General features: G+C 41.8%; 1 protein-coding gene across 1 annotated transcript in view; it reads right to left on the minus strand.

Moving 5' to 3' along the window:
• Positions 1-3,762: 3,762 nt before the first annotated feature.
• ghra (growth hormone receptor a) overlaps positions 3,763-20,402 on the minus strand; it is a 36,231-nt gene continuing 19,591 nt past the window's right edge. Inside the window, exons 3-10 of the mRNA XM_033619355.2 lie at positions 12,778-12,907; positions 12,435-12,604; positions 10,690-10,868; positions 9,826-9,979; positions 9,619-9,709; positions 9,319-9,388; positions 5,729-5,964; positions 3,763-5,174 (exon numbers count right to left, since the gene is read on the minus strand). Of these exons, the coding sequence (XP_033475246.1) occupies positions 4,406-5,174; positions 5,729-5,964; positions 9,319-9,388; positions 9,619-9,709; positions 9,826-9,979; positions 10,690-10,868; positions 12,435-12,604; positions 12,778-12,907 (1,799 nt within the window). The 3' untranslated portion in view covers positions 3,763-4,405. The remainder of the gene's footprint in view (positions 5,175-5,728; positions 5,965-9,318; positions 9,389-9,618; positions 9,710-9,825; positions 9,980-10,689; positions 10,869-12,434; positions 12,605-12,777; positions 12,908-20,402) is intronic.

Genomic DNA, 20,402 nt, shown 5'->3' on the forward strand with positions numbered 1-20,402 from the left:
ACATGCACAAGATGGTTAAGATGCTGTATATACATTTATTGTGTAACTTGTTGAAAGCTTATTGATCACACATACAACACCAGAAAGGCTCAACTGGTAAGAGAACAATATCAAATCACCAAAGATCAACACAGTTCTTGGCCTTGAATAAAGCAGCAGCCAACGGGCAAGGACAGCGGCACTGAGGTCAACGGGATCTGGAAACATGGAGCAAAGTCGTATCGATTAACATAGCCAATGCAAACTGATAAATTACGGTGGTGAGTCTCCCCACACTTGCGACCGCAATGCAGCTGTTTCCAATTCTGACATGTAGAATATTTACAGTTTTATGAGCCCGGATGACACATGTCAGACAGCGCACATTACTCATGCTGGCCCATCCACTGTGGTCACATGAGGTGGTGGGGTGATCTGAGGGCTCTGAGGAGACAAATAAATAACACATGGATAGAAAAATAGAGTGGAGCCACTGTCATAAAAAAGCCAGCTGCTGTACTCAGTCCAAGAATAAAACTATTTCCCCAACAACCTGAAAAATGTCTGGCTGAACGCACTTTGATGGAGTTACAACCAGCGCAGATTCCAGCACTCGAGATTACTTCCAGGCTTAACAGAGCGACAAAAGCCACCCTTGAACCAACACAAAACCAAGAAGCTGGAGGCCAAAAACACATCATTATAAAACACTGTAGCCCCTTCAAATGCACTTTTCAATAATGAAATCACATAGTGGGAGAACTGTAAGAGTGTCGAGTTACAGTATAACCTTGTCACTCTGCCTATATTTTGATATGACTTCGTAAAAGTCTATAAATCTTATAGCAAACATTAAATACTCCATTACAGTACATCATTCTATCAATCTGGTAGTGTAAAATATGTCCCCATAAACATAAAACTCTGCAGGACAAAACTAAAGCTTATTGATATTGGCGGTTCCTCATTGTCTGATTATTGTGCTGAATAAAAAAAAAAATAATGCTGTCTTATAATAACAAGTAATTCATAGACTTGATTTAGTCCAAAATATAAAATCTGAATACTATCTTAAACATCAGATATATGTGTACAAAGTGCTTGCTCTAAAGTGTCTGTAACATTTACAAGCTTGAAATAACAGATGCAAACTTTTACACTACGTTAAGAATGAGCTCATTGTGTACTGGCAAAATAAACAAAATGCAGACACAATGTAGTAAACACCTGTACAGTAAGCTTCAACAAAAAAAAGCACCTCCTGATCCATCGTTCTCACTGTAACCTTTAAAAAAAAAACACTTTCAGTGATTTAACTTTCTCTGTTTTTTTTTTTTTTTTTTACATATTTTTCCTCAATATCGTAATTGCATTGCATATTCCAGTTTGCACGCATTCACAATCATCATGGTACAACTGAAACAGAACCTTAGCAGTGCTTCGCCCTCCCCTTGTATCTGATCTTCCTTCATGTACACAGAGAGCCTCTTGGGGATCTTTGGATGGATGGGAACACTTAAAGTTGGCTGAGCATCATTAGGTGACTGTGTTACGTCTTGACTAGAGGGCAACACTGTCCTGTTGTTGCTCCTGATAACAGCCCATTTTCAGATATCAGTATCATCCCCGAACATTCACAGAGATCTGTGCGCTCTCTTTTAAATGACCCCTTTCCACCACAGTAAGGCTGAATGCAGGAAAAAAAAATACATGTACCGAGCAGCAATATAGTGTGATTAGTAACATTAATGACATAAAAATATATACTTGTAATCTTACAGCACTAAATATATTAAGACATTTCTGCAACAGCATTGACTTGCTGGTATTATCAGCACGAGGCAGTGACAACAGAACACTGAGCTCTGAGAGGCAGACGGAGGGACAGAGAAAGAGAAAGAGAAATGGCACGTATCTATCGTATTCACAGTTTTTTAAAAATGGTCATTTTATGGCTCTCGCTTTGTCTCTCTTCATTATGGGATTGTCTGATACAAAAGACCCATTGTGACGGCTCGGCCCACTTTCTCAAGGATGATTCTGACGACGCTATTCAAAGGCAGGATGTGTTTCCTTTCCATGGTGAAGTATGTTTTGTTTATGGTGAGATGTCCTCATTTGGAGGCCGCCTTGATGTTAGACAATAACAATGCTCCTGCCTCATTCACGGAGTTGTTGTAATGAAAGTTCATTGTGTTGCATCACAAAACCATGCATGCCGCGCAAACTCTTAAGCCTAGGCTTCGATAGCTTATTGTGTCCATTATGCTATGCTGCTGTTTGTCGTAGGTATATTGTTAAAGTCTAATGAGATTCATACACTGAATGCTTAAAACCTTTACAAAAGGCTGCCTCTGCTATCCTCCCACACACACGGGCTGTTACAAAAAAGCTTACATTGTCAGTAAACCAAGAGCAAGCTTACACAATCAGACTAAATGATTCTGCCTACGTTTTTGTCCTAAATTTACTTATTATAAGAGAATTATGGGGGCAAAGTAACAATTACACAATTACACTCACTTCTATGTGTATTTATTACTCTTTCAAAGTTGGAACTCAAAGCCTTTTGAGCCCTTATCAACATTTTTGGTTTGGGAATTGTGGTCAGTTTTACGAGCACGATCAGAAATGTGCAAATTATGGTTAAGTGGCCTCAAAATATGTTCGCCCTTGCAGCCATTTTCTTCCACAATTTGCAGCTCATCGTTTTTTTACGACTGTGACAGGAAGGCAAAATTAAAAATCAATTAAGGCAAAGATTTATGTCGCAGTGTGTGTGTTAGTGCATGCTTTTAGTCGTGAATCTCTGCACCACTTCACCCATAACATAGCAGTACCCGCCTGTACAAAGCAACACATAAATGCACAAATCCTAATTCCGTAGGCACAATTTAGCACAGAAACGGCAAGCCAATAACACTATTGTAGGCACAGGTTGTTAACACGTGTACTTGGCAGATTATAAGTATAAAAGGTTAGCTAATTACAGCTATCACATACTTTCACAGTCGTCCAACTTGTTCCAGTTGCTGTCCCTGCAGTAACAATGCAACATGAGAAGAGTACAACTCCCAAGCAGAAAACTCGCTCATAACGTTTCGGTTTACATAATTATGAGTGAGTGCTGGTTGTAAAGGTGAGGCTCGGCTGCTGTCACAGGATGAAATGCAACGACAGGTGCGTGTGTGCGTGCGTGTGTCTTCCCTTCAGCTAAAAAACTATATCAATGTGCCCTTCAGCAAGGCACTTGGTGGTGCTCAGTGTACCAAAGCACAGTCTGTACTGAGTGGCTCCCAGCTGTAGGTGAAACTGAATAAATCCCTCCTCCTTGCTACAAGAACGGCTGTTTGGTGCTGTAAGCGACACGTTATCAGCACACATGTCAGAGTTAAACGGAATAATAACAATTCCATGCTGGGACATGTAAAATCAGGCTGCAATATTCAATGCATTCCAGGGAATCTGTGATGAAATTTTCCTTTCATTCACCCCTTCTACTTCAACTTAAGTTAGGGATTACCTTAATTTCCCAAAATGCCTTATAAATCCCCTAAGGAAGGAAAGAGATAAAATAGTCTTGTCCCAATGACTCACGTCTGTGTTTGTGCATTTGTACTGTAAAGAGGTTGAACGTATGTCTTCTATTAAACTCTGTTGTGGCTGTAGAAAAATAGAGAAGAACATCTTGACATCATATAACTTTTGGCCACGTAGTCTGAGAATATGAACAGCATACCATGAAACAAAATGAAGCCAGGAATGCAAGGTAAAACTGCATAGTAGTGTTTTTGACTGTATTTTAGGGTGGATTTTTTTTTCTTTAGGTGCTATAGGATAGCATGAAATATAAATGTAATAATACAAAATAAGCCACGATTGAGCGGCAAAACATCTCTGCCAGCAAAAGGTATCAACGACAGCTTCTTCCTGGTGTGGTGTGAAAAGCATGACTAGAATCTGCTCGTCTTCTCTCAGTCAATCAAACACTGACATCTCTTTGTTAGATTAAGACTTCAACAATGCCACTGCTCTACACACACTTAGCTAGAGATGTCAGTTAAGCAGTGAGCTGGTGCTTTTCTGACTCATTACAATCGCAGTCTCAGCCTTATATCTGCGTGTATCTTGTGCATTGATGTCGACATATAGAGCAGAACTGTGCATTTGGTTTGCGATGTTTAATTCTGGCTGCCTTTGCATCAAATTAACTGATGTAGCAGATGTAAAAGAGTCAAGAATACAGCTTGGTAGCTTTCCACGTCTCCTTTTCGGCAAAAACAAACACCTGTACACTCTCATCCGCACTGTGCGCTGCGGGTTATTTGGTTTCCAGCAGGAATCAGGTAGAAACAGGCTTTTGTGACTGCAGGGGACTTCCTGGTCGATCAACCTTACTCTTTAAAGGCCTGATGGCATTGTCATTTCATGGTGAGAGGTTCCCCAGGAGGTCTGGGGTGATGTACCCCACTGGCATAGCAGGTAGGGCCTTGAGTGGGTGCTGTGGCACGCAGGGAGGGGGAGACTGGCGGGGAGGCGGGTTGAGGAGCAGACTGTGTTGACTGTCAACCTCCTGTACCACTGTGTAGTCTGCAACAGGGGCAAAGAACTGGGATTGGGGAGAGTCAGGAAGAATGTAAGGGGATTGATTATCCTCTGCTGTGGGGTCAGGTTTGGTCTCCACTGGCTGAGGGTGTATGGTTTGATAACCCTCGCCAGGCATGGGGGAGCTGGGGGGAGTGCTGATCTGCCGGGCGTTGCTCTCTGTGGTGTAGCCGCTGCCTTCAGGATCCACGACCAGCAGCTGAAACTGCAGCTCTTTCTGCTTGTTCTCCTCAGTGTCCTCGCTGCCTTTGTGCTCTTTTCCCTTCTTCTGTGTCTCCTCCTCTGTGGCTAACGTATTCTCCTGGATTCTGAGTTGCTGGCCAGGAGATAGTACCACACCCCCAGAGGGCATCACATTGCTGACTTGGGCATAGAAGTCTGTGTTGACCCAAGTCTGGGGCCCTCCAGTTTGGGTTTGGACAAGGGGCCTCTCGCCTCTCTCTGGGGCTGGGGCTCTTTCAACAACATCGAAGGACGCTTCTCCGTCCTCGGGTTGGCCTGGCAGCAGGGTGGCCATCAGCATTAGGGTGTCTTGGTCAGGCAGGTCTGGGTCGTAACAGCTGGCCCGGCCTGAGTCATCATCAGGGAAGCTGGCAGAGAGGGAGACAGGTGAAATTGGTATTTGTAAAGCATGGAAACACATCCTTTAGGGCCCTGACACACCAAGCCAACATTTGACCATTGGTTACCCTAGTTTTTGCGGTATGTCCCACATCCTCGGCGCTACTCGGCCTGATTCAGCATGTTCAATCAGTGTAGCGGAAACGGTTCATAATTGTTTGTGTCAGTGTTCGCTAGCACACGGTGAAGACAATTTCTTCTTTCAGCATCAGGTGGTGTTGCTAATGTGCGGAGTAATGTGCTAACTGGCTAACTAACATCTTGAATCCATCCCTTTTGACCTCTATGTGAATGATGAATACAGACTACCGCCACCTGCTGGTATGATGCGTTGTTTTCTCTAACATACGCACAGATTGTACACGCTAGTTGGACGTTAGCTGTCTTTGCTGTGTGTTTAAGTGCAACATTTTGGCCGAGATACAGGCTACATGAGGCGATGCAACAGTCGGCATTCGTCGCCACTACTTCTTTGATGTTGGTTTGGTGTGTCTGGGCCTTGACCTGACAATCTGTGCAGTACCTGACGGCATTGGAGCAGCCTATGTTCATATGGTGGCTGACGGGCTGGGACAGACTGAGGAGCCTCTGGGTGTCCGAGCCCTGGTTGTCCTCCTTCTCTCCGGTATCTGCATCCTCAGCATCCACCTCGATGAACTCCACCCATGGCTCGTCTTGGTAGAAATCTGGCGCGTATGTGGGCAGGCCGCCCATACCTCCACCACTCAGGATAAAATTCAGCTCATCCAGCTTCCCCTTCTGCATGTACACAAATTTGCATGTAAGTGTTTGTCAGCCAGGATGCAGGAGGTCATGTTATGATAAAAGTATTCTCTGAACAACATCGACATGTGTTATTGTGCAAATTTTTTAAAGGTTCTGCTGCAAACCCAGCACGCTTTGTGTTTCACCTTTGTCTGAGCATAAAATAGCAGCATTATTATTGTATTTATTCCTATCAGTACTTCTTCTCTGAGGTCCAAGGCTGTTTTGTAAAGAGTAAACAGGCTGCCTGCTAAATGCATCCCACATCACCAGGCAATAATACACCCACAAGACAATGCTGAACCCATACCCTCTTCACATCGTATTATCCCGCGGTGGTGCTCTTGTCCTTGTTTACGTTCACAAAACAACATTGCCTGTTTGCTTGCAAATTATTTAGGGACATTTTTTTTTTTTGCTTTTGTTTGATAGTTGAAAAAAGATGATAGCAGGCTGCGAGCCAACTGAGCCTAATGGACGCCCAGCTGTATCTGTCTTTAATTGAAATTACAATGGAAATGTGATTAAAAAAACTGTGATTACACAACACATTATATAATCACTTCACTGAATAAACAATGCCCAATTCAGTGTGTTTACTGCTGTGAACGGCACTGGCGCATGTGCAGGGCATTTCACTCTTTGTACATATCTATTGGTAGTGTGCAAATTAAATGGCCACTTAAATGATAAATATTTTTTCAAACGTCTTAAATCTAATATTTTTTCTACTATTTGGTTTTGATGATCTGTGTCAGCTGGTTGATAATCACAAGCAGGTCCCTGGCTGCTGCTTAAATGGGATCACACCCACAAATATTTCACTGTCAGTGAGGAAAGCCTGGGACTGAAATGCGTCCTTTGTCTTCTTCTGCCATGCATCATTAAAACGACTATTGCAACAGCACCTATTATACTTGCAAGACAACTGAGCTGAGGACATCTGTTCTTTTGCATGTACGATAGAATACAGTATGTACGCATTAGTCTGCTCTATATCGGAGTCAAAACATTTTTGATACAAATATATAAGCCAATATTTGTTTTGTAAAATAAACACATAACATAAATCTAATAAAAGTGACTTACCAAAGAATATCTCTCTATATCTGATATGTACAAGAGGGTGGAGCAGTGGAGGAGCGAGGGGTAGATCTGATTCATAGACTGTGGTGAGGCATGTTACTCGTAGCAGCCACGCCCTTAATAATGCATAACTTTAAGCCTTAATAAAATGTAAATGGAAGAGTTATATAAAAATTCACCCCCTCTACAGTTGCCATGAATGTTGAAATTGATTATTGCAATTCTATCCTCTTTGGTCTCCCTCTCGAGTGACTTCATAAAACTCCAGTTGGTCCAGAATTCAGCCGCCTGTATCATTAGCAGAACCCCCTTCATAGATCATAACTCTCCTGTTCTCCAGCACCTTCACTGGCTTCCTGTTAGATATCGCACTGATTTCAAGATTCTGCTTCTCACCTTCAAGTCCCTTCCTACCTGTCTGAACTCCTTCATATCGACACACCCTCCCGTACTCTTAGATCCTCCTCTGTGATCCAGCTCGTACCACCATCTGCCTGCTTGACTATCATGGGATCTAGAGCCTTCAGCCGTTCTGCCCCCTGCCTCTGGCTCTCTCTCCCCCACGCCATTTGCAATATTGACTCCCTTTACACTTTCAAATCCCGTCTGAAAACACACCTTTTCAAGCTGGCATATTCAGTCTGATTTTTTATAATGATGATTTTATACTTAATATTTATAATTATTAGGGTCCGGGCAGCTAAGCTGCCAGGACACTATTGTAATCCTAGGTATTCTTCTTCTTTCTTCTTCTGAGGAAATCATACTTCCCATGGGTGAAAACTCACCAAACTTTGCACAAAGGTCCAGTCTCATGCCAGATATCCTCAGCTATAAACTCAAGCCAATAGTCCTAATGGTGGCGCTACAGCAAGTGTCTAAAGTTCAAAACTTTGAAAATTCATAACAAATCAATCATACGTGCTACAACTTCACAACTTTCATCAAACTGTAGCCCCAATACTGAAGACACTTTTGTATATTTAAACCTATTAAAAATTATTAAGTTCATCACTCTGGGTTTTTTTTTATTTTCAAAAAATGTAAAACTTCTTAAACCTATCTCCTCCCACAATTTTTGCTCAATTGACACCAAACTTGCTACAGAGCATCTTCAGACTGTCCTACAAAAACTACGTTTCTCAGATTTTTGATTTATCAAAAATTGAGCCTACAGTGCATCAAAATGTTTGACTGTAAACGGTACTGTAAACATATACATGCAAATTCTTGCTAAATAAATCTTCAATGTTCATGAAAAAAAGACAAAATTCTAGAGTCATGGTAGATGATGTGTGGCAAATTTCAGGCTTTTATCTCAAAAACTGAATTTTTGACAGCATTTTGAATTTTGCTCTAATGTGAACAATTGGAGTCAATGTAAAAATGGCAATTTAAAACATCAGTTTTTCACTTATGGAGCAAATCAATCATTATTACAAACAAATTACCAACATCTCCATGCTGTCTAGATGCAATATGTTTATTTTCAGATTTTTGTTTCGATAACTACATTTTTTTTTTTACAGTGGTTTGAAATCTGCTTTTCCATGCATGGATGGCTGCTAAACCTGCATGTCTGGCTTAGTCAATTTGTGAGGCTACACATGAATTGTCACTGACTAATTAGCTCAGTGAGATAGAAATTGATTCTTAGTCTCAGAGGTTGTGAGTTCAAGCCTCAGCTGATGCAAAAGGCAGAATGTGTTGTTAAATTCCCAAGTGTCTTCCAATTCTTCTGCTTGTTGCTCAGAGCTGCCTAAAAATGCCCGGACCCGACCCATCATCCATATAATTTTTGTCTTATAATTCTTTAACTTTAATTGTATATTACTGAATTGTTTGATTTTATGATCTATGGATACAATGCTGCTTGTTTTTAATTGTGTCTTGTAAGGTGTCCTTGAGTGCTCTGAAAGGCACAGGCTATAATTAAAATGCATTATTATTATTATAATTGTCATAATCATTAAATTAGCTATAGAAATCAAAGCTGTTTTTATCAAGATGTAAACATGTTAATTTCTGCTGTAAATTTGGGCACGTAACATGGAGGTTTATGGAGATTGACTTGCTTTTGGAGCCAGCCTCAAGTGGCCATTTGAGGAACTGCAGTTTTTGGCACTCCTGAATTGGCCACTTGATAACAACACATCTGTGACAAGCTAGAATCAGGTATATCTATGTGTAGGTCTGGATCCAGTATGTTCACATGAGACAAATCACAGATCAGGCAGAATAACAGCACACACATAAATTCACCTTTAACAGCTCTGGATCGATGCCCTTAATTTTGGGTGCGGGAACCGGTGGCAACAGAATCATCATCACTCTGCAGCGACAGGGAGAGGAGGAGGACAGGATGAAGGTAATCTGTTCCCAGTTGTCAGTACCTTTGTGTGTGTATGCGTGGCACAGTCGAGAGCTGCGCTGCACAGTCTGCTGCTGCTTTTACAAACATCTCGCCTGCTGTAACTGCCATCGTTAATGCAGCAGAGGCTGAATATATTTTGGATGCTATTTGTGAACGGTGCATGAAAGAATGCGAGAGTCTGTTCCTACCTGTGCTGCTGAGAGACGACGATTAGCATGATGAGTATGAGGATGCCCACAATCCCAAAAATAAGAACCAAAGTGAGTGGGAAGGTAGACTCTGAAAGACAACATGAAACCCATCATCATTATCAGTGTTCCTGGTGGTACAGGGGCGTGCACCCTGTGTGTCTGACTTGAACGACGCAGTACCAAACGACTGATTGCTCATCTTACCTTTGCTGGGAATCTCAGTCACTTGAATGAAGATGGAGTCGCTGAACTCTCCAAACTTAGTGAAGGCCTGCATCCTACAACGGATGTGTAGCTCATACTCTTTTCCTATGTGCAGACCATAGATTGTCCGCAAGGTGTGCGGCTGCATCTCCAACTGCAATACAGAAACACATAGGAAGAGATACAGAGAAAGAAAAAAAAACACAGGGAGGGAATTATGAAAAAGTGTTTTTGCTGTTTTAAAAGACGAGAAAATGATTCAGGTTTTACTTAACCTGACAAAAACAACTGCAGCAGACTGGAGCTGAACAAGATGTCAAGTGGTCTATGTTTACTTATGGTAAATATAACAGTGACCTTTCCAAAGGTGCAATTGTTGAGGCATTTCAGATACATTAGATGGAGGACATACTGTTATAATGGAGGGCTTTAAAACAGTTTCCAAGGCTGCATTTGTCAGACTGGCTGGCCCGGTGGTAATGAATATGAGTCTGTACAAGGTCCCATGGCCTCTGACCTACAGATCCCTCCCTTCACTTCCTTCAGAGAGGCAGTGTTTTCCCAGAGGGCCTTGCTCCGACTTCCACTGCCTTGCCAACAAAGCTACATTGCATTTTAGCCACAAGAGTTCAAGGGGGGAGGGGGAAGGAAACACGACACTGTGGCTGTATGACCTACCTACAATTTACTTTAAAGAGGGTGCATAAGTGTTTGCATTTGTGTCAGCCTGTGCACATACACAGAGGCCTTTTGTTAAGTTTTAAGGTGTGTGTTTACATGCGTCAGGACATGCAACGGTGCGTGTGCATAAAGGCAAAGGAGGAAGAGAGAGAGACTTTAAGAGCAAGTAAGGAGAAGACTTACTGCTTCCCAGTTTGTGGTGTTTCTCTCTCTGTACTGGATCTCGTATTCAATGCGCATCCAGCCCGCCCCGACGTCTGCAGAGGGTGGGGGCTCCCAGTTGACCATGACATCATAGATGAGCCCGGAGGGACTTATATTCAGCAGAGTCCAGTTTAGAGACACTGGTGGGTCAGGCCGTACTGCAAGGAAAAGAGCAAAAGTTTAGTTTGAGCAGAATGGAAACATTTAAAGTTATTTATATCATGTTTATAAACATGGTAAATTAATGGGTGGCTGTGAATGCACTTGATCATATTTACAAGAACAAATAAAGAATACATCAAAGAAGCTGCTGCGTATGATCTTTAAGTCAATCAAATTTAAAAGTCAACAGTAGACCTATATAGCAGAGGTGACTCATACAGTACCATGAGCAGGTTTATGTGCTAGAATGTTGTGCCGTATATGAACCTGCAGAGCGACTGCAAGTTACACTTGTCTCTTCTGAGTTAAAGGTACAGTAGGTAACGTTTATAAACTATAACTTCTTGTCATATTTGCTGGAACTGTCACTATATTCACACAGCACTGAGTGAGGCAGATAATCTTAAAAAAAAATCATACTTTTCTGCCTACTCTGTTGCCTTGTAGCATTTCTGATGGCCTTACTGCAAATGAATGAAAACAGCCTATCACAGTCAAGCAGGGTTTATACTTCTGCCTCAAATTGACGCTGTACCTGACGTGTAACCTCCCAGAAATGTAATTAAACGTCACGGCAACGCAGACCTTCTGTCTATTTTTGTAAGCTGAAACCATTTCCCTCAGTGGAAATGAAGCTTTTACTTATTTTTATTTCACAGATAAGAAACAATAAATTGTGAAGACAATAAAGCCTCCACAAAAATAGCATTGTGTGTGATTTATCCTGGCTTCATATGAGCAGAGGAAATCTCCACTCATTGCTAGGCTAATGTATACATAGTGAAAAGCAACAGACTTGCGCTAATAATGTTAGCATATATTTGTTTGGAAAACGTGTTTAGTATAAGACAGTTGTTTTGTCAGCCAACCTTCTTATTTTATGGCTAAACAGTACACTAAAATATGACTCTGAAAACATTTGAGGGGCGGGCTAGGCAATGAAGTAACAAAACAATTCAGATTTATGATCTGGGGATTCTGAATATTCACTGCAAATTTCTTCGGACACGCAGTATTGCATTCTGAAAATGGACAGACTGACCATCAGCGGTTCAGTGGAAGACAACATCCAAATGTTATCTATAAAAACATGCAGATAATCAATTTGAACACATGAGGAAAGCTAATAAACAAAAGTTTCTCTATGGAAGAGGTCAGCAAACACATGACGTTACCGTGTGATAATACAGTGTTTATCAGCATCTTGTACAGTCCTGATGAGATAAAGACTGTCAGACATCAAAACATTTACTGTGAACACTGTGTATCTGACACTTGCTGTGAAATTGATAAGCATGTGACATTTGCTGGTTTAGTTTATATGCAGCAGCGAGAAAACAGTCTGTGCAGGTGATCTATCATACTAACAATGCCCACTTTCTGCTGCCCCACATTGTATAACTCTCACTTAATAATTTATATTTAATGATCATTGCCGCTATGCCTGCATGTGGAGGAAAGAAATTGTGCTGGAACTTGTTTCAAATGCAGTGTAGAATTCCCCTTATTCATCCGACATATTGCAAAAATCTGGATATATGCACAAATGTTTTTTTACTAACCGATATTCTCCACAGTGAAACAGTCGTCCTCGTTGAAATATGTGATGTTGTTTTGGCCGCGGAGCTGCATGCAGTAGGGGACCCAAACCGATGTATGGTTTCCATCGAAGAAGCACTCCCTATTTGAATGAAGGTACTCTGGACACTCTTTCCATTCACTGGTGGGCAAGCTGAAGGAGGGAGACAATGATGGAAGAAACAGAAGAGGGAGCAAAGGAAGAAATGATGGTTGCAGCCTTTTTAAAAGTGACTCACATAACATGCACACACAGATACAAAAAGTGCTCTACATTATAAACAATTACTTGAGCGCCTCCCGAGGTACTGCGGCTATCACACTCACTTTTTCTTAAGGTAGAAGACTCTGAGTGCTCCAGGGGAGGACAGGTTGTGGAAGTCGCCTGGACTCCACCAACACCGGAATGTCTCCAGGTCCCTCGATATGCACTCTGTGATGTGAGGTTCCACGGGAGCTGGAAGACAACGAGAGGTAAGGATCAGAGAGGAAACAACCAGAAGAACTCAGACTGCCTTTATTAACATTCGTCAACTCTATGGGTTCTTTTGATTTATTAACTCAACATAACCCAACACCCTTTCTCCCCACTCCTCCTTAAAACCATGACAGCAGTCACTTTTTCACAGTGGATACAAGCCTGCTAGCTGCAAGCCAAGGTAATAGTGCAAATAAATAACACTGCAATATAATAGCAACACTTCTCGTTTACCATGCTTGAAGCACTGACGGATTGTCTGACTGTCAATAAAATGCTCTAGTTGAGTTTGTCAGACATCTCAAGTGTGACATTCGAAGTATTTTACTACCACAAGCTGGGAAATGTGTCAACATTCCTTATTCCTGTCTTTTAACATACTACATTGCGTGAGCATCACATATTTTCAGTGTAGCAGCCAGCTGCGATGAAAGCTGTATAATGTGCAGCAGGGATAACACTTTTGCTGGTGGGAGCTGAGGCTAACTTGCAGTCTGCAGCCAATGTTATTCTAAATTTGAGTATGCTACCATAAATCAATGACATAAGGCAATAATTAAAATATATCCGGACACCTCCAGCAGATTTGGTTCCCCCAATGTGGAGCCCATGGCTACAGGAAAACAACGTGTTGAAGGATGGAGTTACGTTGCATCGAATTTCAGTCACTGTGCCTTTATAACCTTTAGATCCGCCCGCACACATTTCATACCGTTTCCCCTCTGCCTCACCCTGAGGCCCTGACTCAGCCCTTTCTACCTCTCCCTCGGCACCCTGTCACTCCTCATCACTAATCCCTCCCCACCTCCCTCTCCAGTCGGAGGCCAGTTTCTCATCCAGCTGAGAGTCCCAGAGTTTGGTGCAACCATAAATAAGCAGCTGAAGGTATCATTGATTTCTGCCCTACCCGCTCTCCTCCGGAGCTGTCTGCAGCGTAAATCACACCAGACCCAGAACATAAACATGCTTCACAACACAAGGCGAGGAATTAAAGACAGACTGAGGTATTACTGCAGCAGGATAGTTTTTTGAGATCATAAACGAGTCTCTGAATGCTGCTAAATCTTACTTAGAAAAGATGACATATTATCTTACCAGCATGAACATGCATACAACACTTGCACACAGACATATAACCAGCCAGCATGCATCACAAGCTAACATAAACCACAGACACCACAACAAAACACCCTTACAAACAAGCCCAACCCAGAGGCAGGCCAGACTGCTATACTCATCATTTATTCACACAGAATATGCACCATTACTTTGATTACTTTGCTGACTTTCTATTCGATGCCAGCGCAACCTCATAATTCATTGCATTCCGACGCCGTTGTGCCTCCAGCTCTGAACCCTTCCCTCCCCCCACTCCCTTCCCACCTTCATCTTCTGCACACTGTCGTGGTTCCCAGAGCTTTGCTATTTCAACTCGGCCTCCCTCCCCCATCCAACGAATTCCAGCTGCCACCATCAAAGAGCTTTCTGCCGGCGCTGGATGCAAAGACGAGCTTAGACAGATTACATAAAAAGTAAAACTGGAAATGTATGCTTGTGTTTTGTTTGTGACTCCAGGTCAGACAACATTTCAGGCAACTCAAGCAAACATTTTTCATGTAATTTAATTCCTCATAAACAATATTATTCATTCATTTCCTACTTCTGTTGCTCATATGTGTAATTATTTGCCTAAAGGAGCTATATGTAAGAAATCTAAAGCAAATAGTCATAAAATCCTCCTAATATGTCACAGAGACTAAGGAATAATGTTCATATAACATACTGATCTCACCGACAACAATAGTACAGCCAGAATATTCACATTTAAAAAACATTTTTATAGTCCGCAAATCATGTTTATGTTTTGAATTTGTGTTTTGGCCTGTTGCGCCACCCACCACCGTCTACCAGTCACGCAGTCAGTAGAGTCTCAGCATCAGTTACAGTTACGACTGAGCTACAGCAGCACGGCAAGCAGCATTAGCAGTGTCCCGGTACATAGCATTAGCAGTCTCCTCAGCTGTATCCCGGCAGCAGCGTTAGCAGCAGAGAAGCCAGACTTGCTCAAACGGTCCGCTGAAAAACCGAAGATCAAGGACGCCGCCTGCCACGGCAGACGCCCGTGGGCAAACAAATCAGTCTCCAGCGTGCCGCTGTCCAGCAACCTCGAATCTGTAGGGGAGGGGGGGCGGACACGACTCGCGACAGTATTTTAAATTTGAGTGCAGTAACCGTTTTGGCCACATTCTTACATACAGCGCCTTTAATATCAATGTCGTCTCACGGCTGCTTTTTTACTTTGGGTGGAGCAGACTCTAAAGCACACAGTGTTCGAAAGTTAACCTCTCTGTAAAGAATTAGGCTCTGCTGAGAGAGGTCAGAAGGTGGTGACATTTTTTTTCAAAAATTGTTTGCATTTTTGAACAAGGCTGTGGATGGTAGATGGACCTGAGGAGTGTTAGAGGTGAAAGGTTGTGCAGCAACACCTGGAGAGATTCAAATTCTCACCATAACCTTAAAGACCCCCCTCCAGTTTTTGACTTTTTTAACTTTGTAAACTTGCCCATATGGTGTCAACGCCATGGCTGAGCTTTTCCACCTTGGAACTGCAGTGTGCCAAAGACAGTCTCAAGATTGGGAATTCAAACTGCCCAGGTTTGTTATGTCACAGACCTAAGGGACCAATCCTGTCAACTTGCAAGATGAGGCTCTCCATAACGTTACAGAAACGAGTAGAAGCCAGGTGTAGTCTTACGGTACAGTACAGTTCAGTACGCTTTTTTTTCCCACTGCGAAATGTTGTGGATGGTACCAATGGAACTGTTCCATACTGTCCCCATTTTTGGTTCCCCCTCTGTTGGGGTACCTAGCACACAGATCTGGTACTAAAAGGTGGAGCTGTGAACACTGCAGTCTGTTGATTGGTCAATAGCGGACGGTCACTCTGCTCAGAGCTGAGTTGTGGCTGGTTTTGAGGCTCATGTAACCACTGTTCATTCTGTGGAGAGTTTTACATATAAACTATGAAATGTGAAAAATTGAATTTCCCCTCAGGGATTAATAAAGTATATATAAAAAAAAAAAGATGTTTTGTTGCCTTTTGCAGCAGCTGTAGTCTGAAAGTAATTCACTGGGCCGACTGCCTGCAACTTTTAAGGTGGAAGGTTTAATTGTTATGTTACTCAATGTATGAGTTGACGACATGAATCCATCAGCACGCCTTAAATTTAAATTTGACACCTCTGACCATTAGTTTTTATTGTCTCTCTTGGATGACATGCACTTTTCAGTCCCTCCAGGATCTCGTGGCAAAAAAACCTTGAATTTGCAGCCAATTTTGTTAAAAATTGCGATAAAAATTGCAGCATTTTAATGAGATTTTTTTGTGGGAAATTGTAGCAAATGACAAAAATTGTAATCACTTGGTATGATAATCATACTGAATATTACAAAAATAGCTGCAAATGTTTTTTTATAGTTCTCTTCTTTAGTTTTATTTAATTAGTTTCAAAACATGGACTCCAATAATGTTGCAAAAAATCCTTGTAAACTACATCTTCGGTAGACATAACATTTCAAGAAATTTAACACATACTGTATGCATTTAAACAATGCAAATTCTTATGTCAATACAGTGCATTTTTCCATACTGCAATGTCATTAGCGCAATTTGAGGACGCATCTGATGACGTTTCAAATGACGTCACATGCGCGACGACTTCCAGTCAGCTGGAAAATGCGGAGAAATGCCGAAAAATCACGGGACTTTTGAAAAATTGCAAGCCCCCACAAATATTGCAGACTCATGTTGAATTTGCGTTAATTATTGCGATCCCAAGATCGCGATTTTCTGGAGGGACTCACTTTTAGTAATGAATGGGTCTTCGAGCGTTTAAAAATATATATTAATTTTGACTGGATTATGTGAACTGCATATCGTCCAATCCTCACTTGGAGAATAAACAACGTCGTGGAGTGTTGTTCCTGTTGACTCCGGCAACACCAAACCCCTGAGCTTGCCTTAAAAGGACAAAATGCACAAACCCGCAATTTTTAAAAATCCCACTGAGAGGAACTCTCACTGCAGCCTGTTCATTTTTGTTCTGAAAATGTCGGAATAAACAATATGCAGACTGATAAAGGAGGAAATACAGTGAGTGCTGAATGGAGCAGTGAGTGACAACAACCCTGCCCACATGAAAGAACACTGGTTGCTGTGGAAACGCTAGGGTCTAGGTACCATGTCTGATGGGTTACTTTTGGCTCCAAAGGTACCATACAGAAAGTGTTTGGTGGAAACAGGGCTTAAGTTTTCCTGCAGCTCAGAGTTGGCAAGATTTATCTCACAACAGCAACACATTATGAGCTGTTTGATAACTTATTCAAGCCAAAGGCTCATGTCATCCATTACTGTTTATAAGCAGAAGTTTGTGGGTTTGATGAGCAGAGTAAATGAGCAAGTATGCTCAAGCTGGAGATGGGTCATTTGCATATTCATAGTTCTGTGCATACTGAATGAGGCATAAGTGTAAAGTTACATCGAAGAAATTTTAAATTCAGTAATTTTGATGAGCACAGATGAGATTTTAGGGGTTTATTCAACACCCAGAGAGGAACTTCACCTCTCAGTTTCTCTTTTTCTCACTCATTTGCTGACCTGTCATACTTCTTCTCTTTCTCTTTTTATCTGATATTATATGGCTTAAACCTTTACATTACTGTAAGGAGAAAAAAAAAAGAAACTGGAACTGTTCAAGCTGTAACAGGCTCACATGCCACGGGGCAATGTCATCCTGACAGCGTCATATTGAATAAGTGCCATGCATAGGCTGGTAATTTTGTTGCAGGGCTTTACACCACGTTTTCTACACGTACTAATACATAACCAGTTTTAGTCATGGGAATCTAAATCTTGCCTGTACCTGTCAGCTGCCATTAAATTATCAGCAGTTGAAAGCCTTCGGCTGGAAGAAGAAACCTAATTTTGAGCGTGTGTGTCTGTGCTCATCCTGGCTACCCATATGTATCTGTCGGTCCTTGCGGGCTGTGTGCGCAGCTGAGACTGATAAACAGCTCTTAACTTCACGTCCTGTCTTCATCAGTCCATACAGAGGAGCTAGGAAACCACTTATCTACCTCGATGTCAGCTTTAGCCATTTAGGTTTAAAATCCACTAAAAAGCTGAAATAAAGCACAGTTCTTCCGGATCTTGTGCCAGCTGCAAACAGCACTATAAAGGCGGTGAGAAAGGTGCGACCAGGCTTTATCAGTTACCACAATGTGAAATGCTCGACTGTTATGAAGATGGGAACGGAAATGAGGTTATGACGCTATAAATTGTGACCTTTTCCAGCTCATTTGCAGATTTAAGTCAATGTTCAGATTAATAACGCTTCAAAAGGCTGCTGAAAGGGGACATGTGGAAAGGAAGAGGAAGGAAGAGAACGAGACAGATAGATAGCAACATTCAGAGACAGTAAATTTTTATATAATGTTGTAACACCAGCAAAACCTGGCTGCATGTGATTATTTGAAGGTGCATTCAATTACAACAGACATAAACTCAGTTGTAGATTATTTTTTTAATAATTGCATCTTTGTGCCCCTCTCCGACATAAGAAAAGTTCTTTGTGGACTAATATCCTTGACGAATGCAGCTCACTGCATTTCATAATGTCCCAGACTAGTATTTCCCGCATACAATTAGTGCAGAATGCTGCTGCTCAAGTGTTGTCTGAACATGGGGAAAATATTTAACACGTTCACTTGTGGTTGGTCCTCCTAAGTGTAAAGCACTTTGGCACAAATTAGGTTTATTTTTAAAGTATTAAATGCAGCAGCTTTAATATAACCTGATCATCCATTACTTTGGGACAACATATGCAGTTTGTGCGCAGGCTTTAGGGAGTATTTTTATCCCTTTCTTAATTATGTTACCATACAGACAAAAATAATACACAACCAACACACAAATAGGCAGAAACATAAACACTATGAACTCTGAGTGTCTCTTCATTGCGGTATTAGCACGTAATTGCTTTGAATTGCCCTATGCTTGAAGACAACACACGCATGGCTGCTGAACAGTAGAACCTGCTGTCCCCAGTCACTTCACTCACAACTTGTACTCTGCTCTCTGCTGACAGCGTAAACACAATTACAAGACACTCAGAGCTGAATTGTCACTGCAAGTCTAAATTGAGCCATAACAGGAAGGGTATAATGTAACCTTTTCTTTGGGTAAAGCTATCGCATAAAGTCACAAACACTGTGTATTTAGAGATGCTATTTTTTTAACCGTCAATATACGTTTGCTTTATGTCTCCTGAATAGGCAAGCCCCGCTTATTTGGTAAACTTATTTGGTACTACTGACTGCCATCTCAGCACTCATGCTAGATGATCCATATCGCTTCCTATTGCACCATCAGACTGTCTCTCTCTCTGTTAACCAGATGGCAAAATTGGCAGCACAAATTGACACCGTGCTAAGAGTAAAAGTGCCTGTCACTCTGCACATGCCGAGTTCTACTTTATATCCCTGCGCCACAATTAATACACACACCCACATGCACTTTCCTGCAGCGCACACACACTAGTAGATGTGTTAATTTGTGCTGCAGTCCGACGGCATCATTTGTCTTCCACAGGGAATGCGTCTTGGATGACGAGAAAAAGAAAGAATGAGGACACGAGAAGAAAAATGGGATCAAATCTGGAATTTCCTCCATTTCATAAATTCACCCATACTGACTCCAAATTTAAACATATGTATTTTATTTTCTGTGGGAAGGAGAATATTAAAACCTTAAAAACTGAGCGTCAGAATGGAGGTTAAATGTTAAGTCAGAAGGCTATGTGGCATTTGAGACAGCCAGAAAGGGCGAGAAGTGGGCCAGAAGAGAGGGGGAGAAAGGTGAGAGGCTGCAACAAGATACAAACAAGGGAATGAAAACAGGTGATATAAATAACTGGCAACACGCACACGCAGTTTCACACATAAGTGCACAGACGCACACAAACACACACACACTGAACTTACACCTTCAAAACAAAAACCGACAAAGAATATCAAAGCGCCATTGTCTGATTCTTTGAATGTGTTGTGCCTTTCCCCCCAGTTTCACAACAGGACCTACGGGTTTTTCCTCCCTCGTACAGTTTGGGACCGCAGAGTGACGACGAGTGCTCGCTCCATGTGATCCGCATAATTCTCATCAGCGCCCATAGCTTTGAAGTCTAACAGAAACAATCTGGTGTGTTTGACCATGCGGTGACCCAGCCAGCTTTGTCTTGTCTTGGCAATTTATTAGCCTCAACTAATGATGTTAATCTCCTCTAATGCCATTACAGCCCACAGTATTGGCTTAGTTATGTCATATTACATCCAAGTGAGAGTAAATATAGATGAGTGGAGGTGTCTGGCTTGCAGCATGGACACCTGCACATACTGAGCACACACATTTTCTCTCCCC

This window comes from Epinephelus lanceolatus, chromosome 9, assembly GCF_041903045.1.
Source record: "Epinephelus lanceolatus isolate andai-2023 chromosome 9, ASM4190304v1, whole genome shotgun sequence".
NCBI lineage: Eukaryota > Metazoa > Chordata > Actinopteri > Perciformes > Serranidae > Epinephelus > Epinephelus lanceolatus.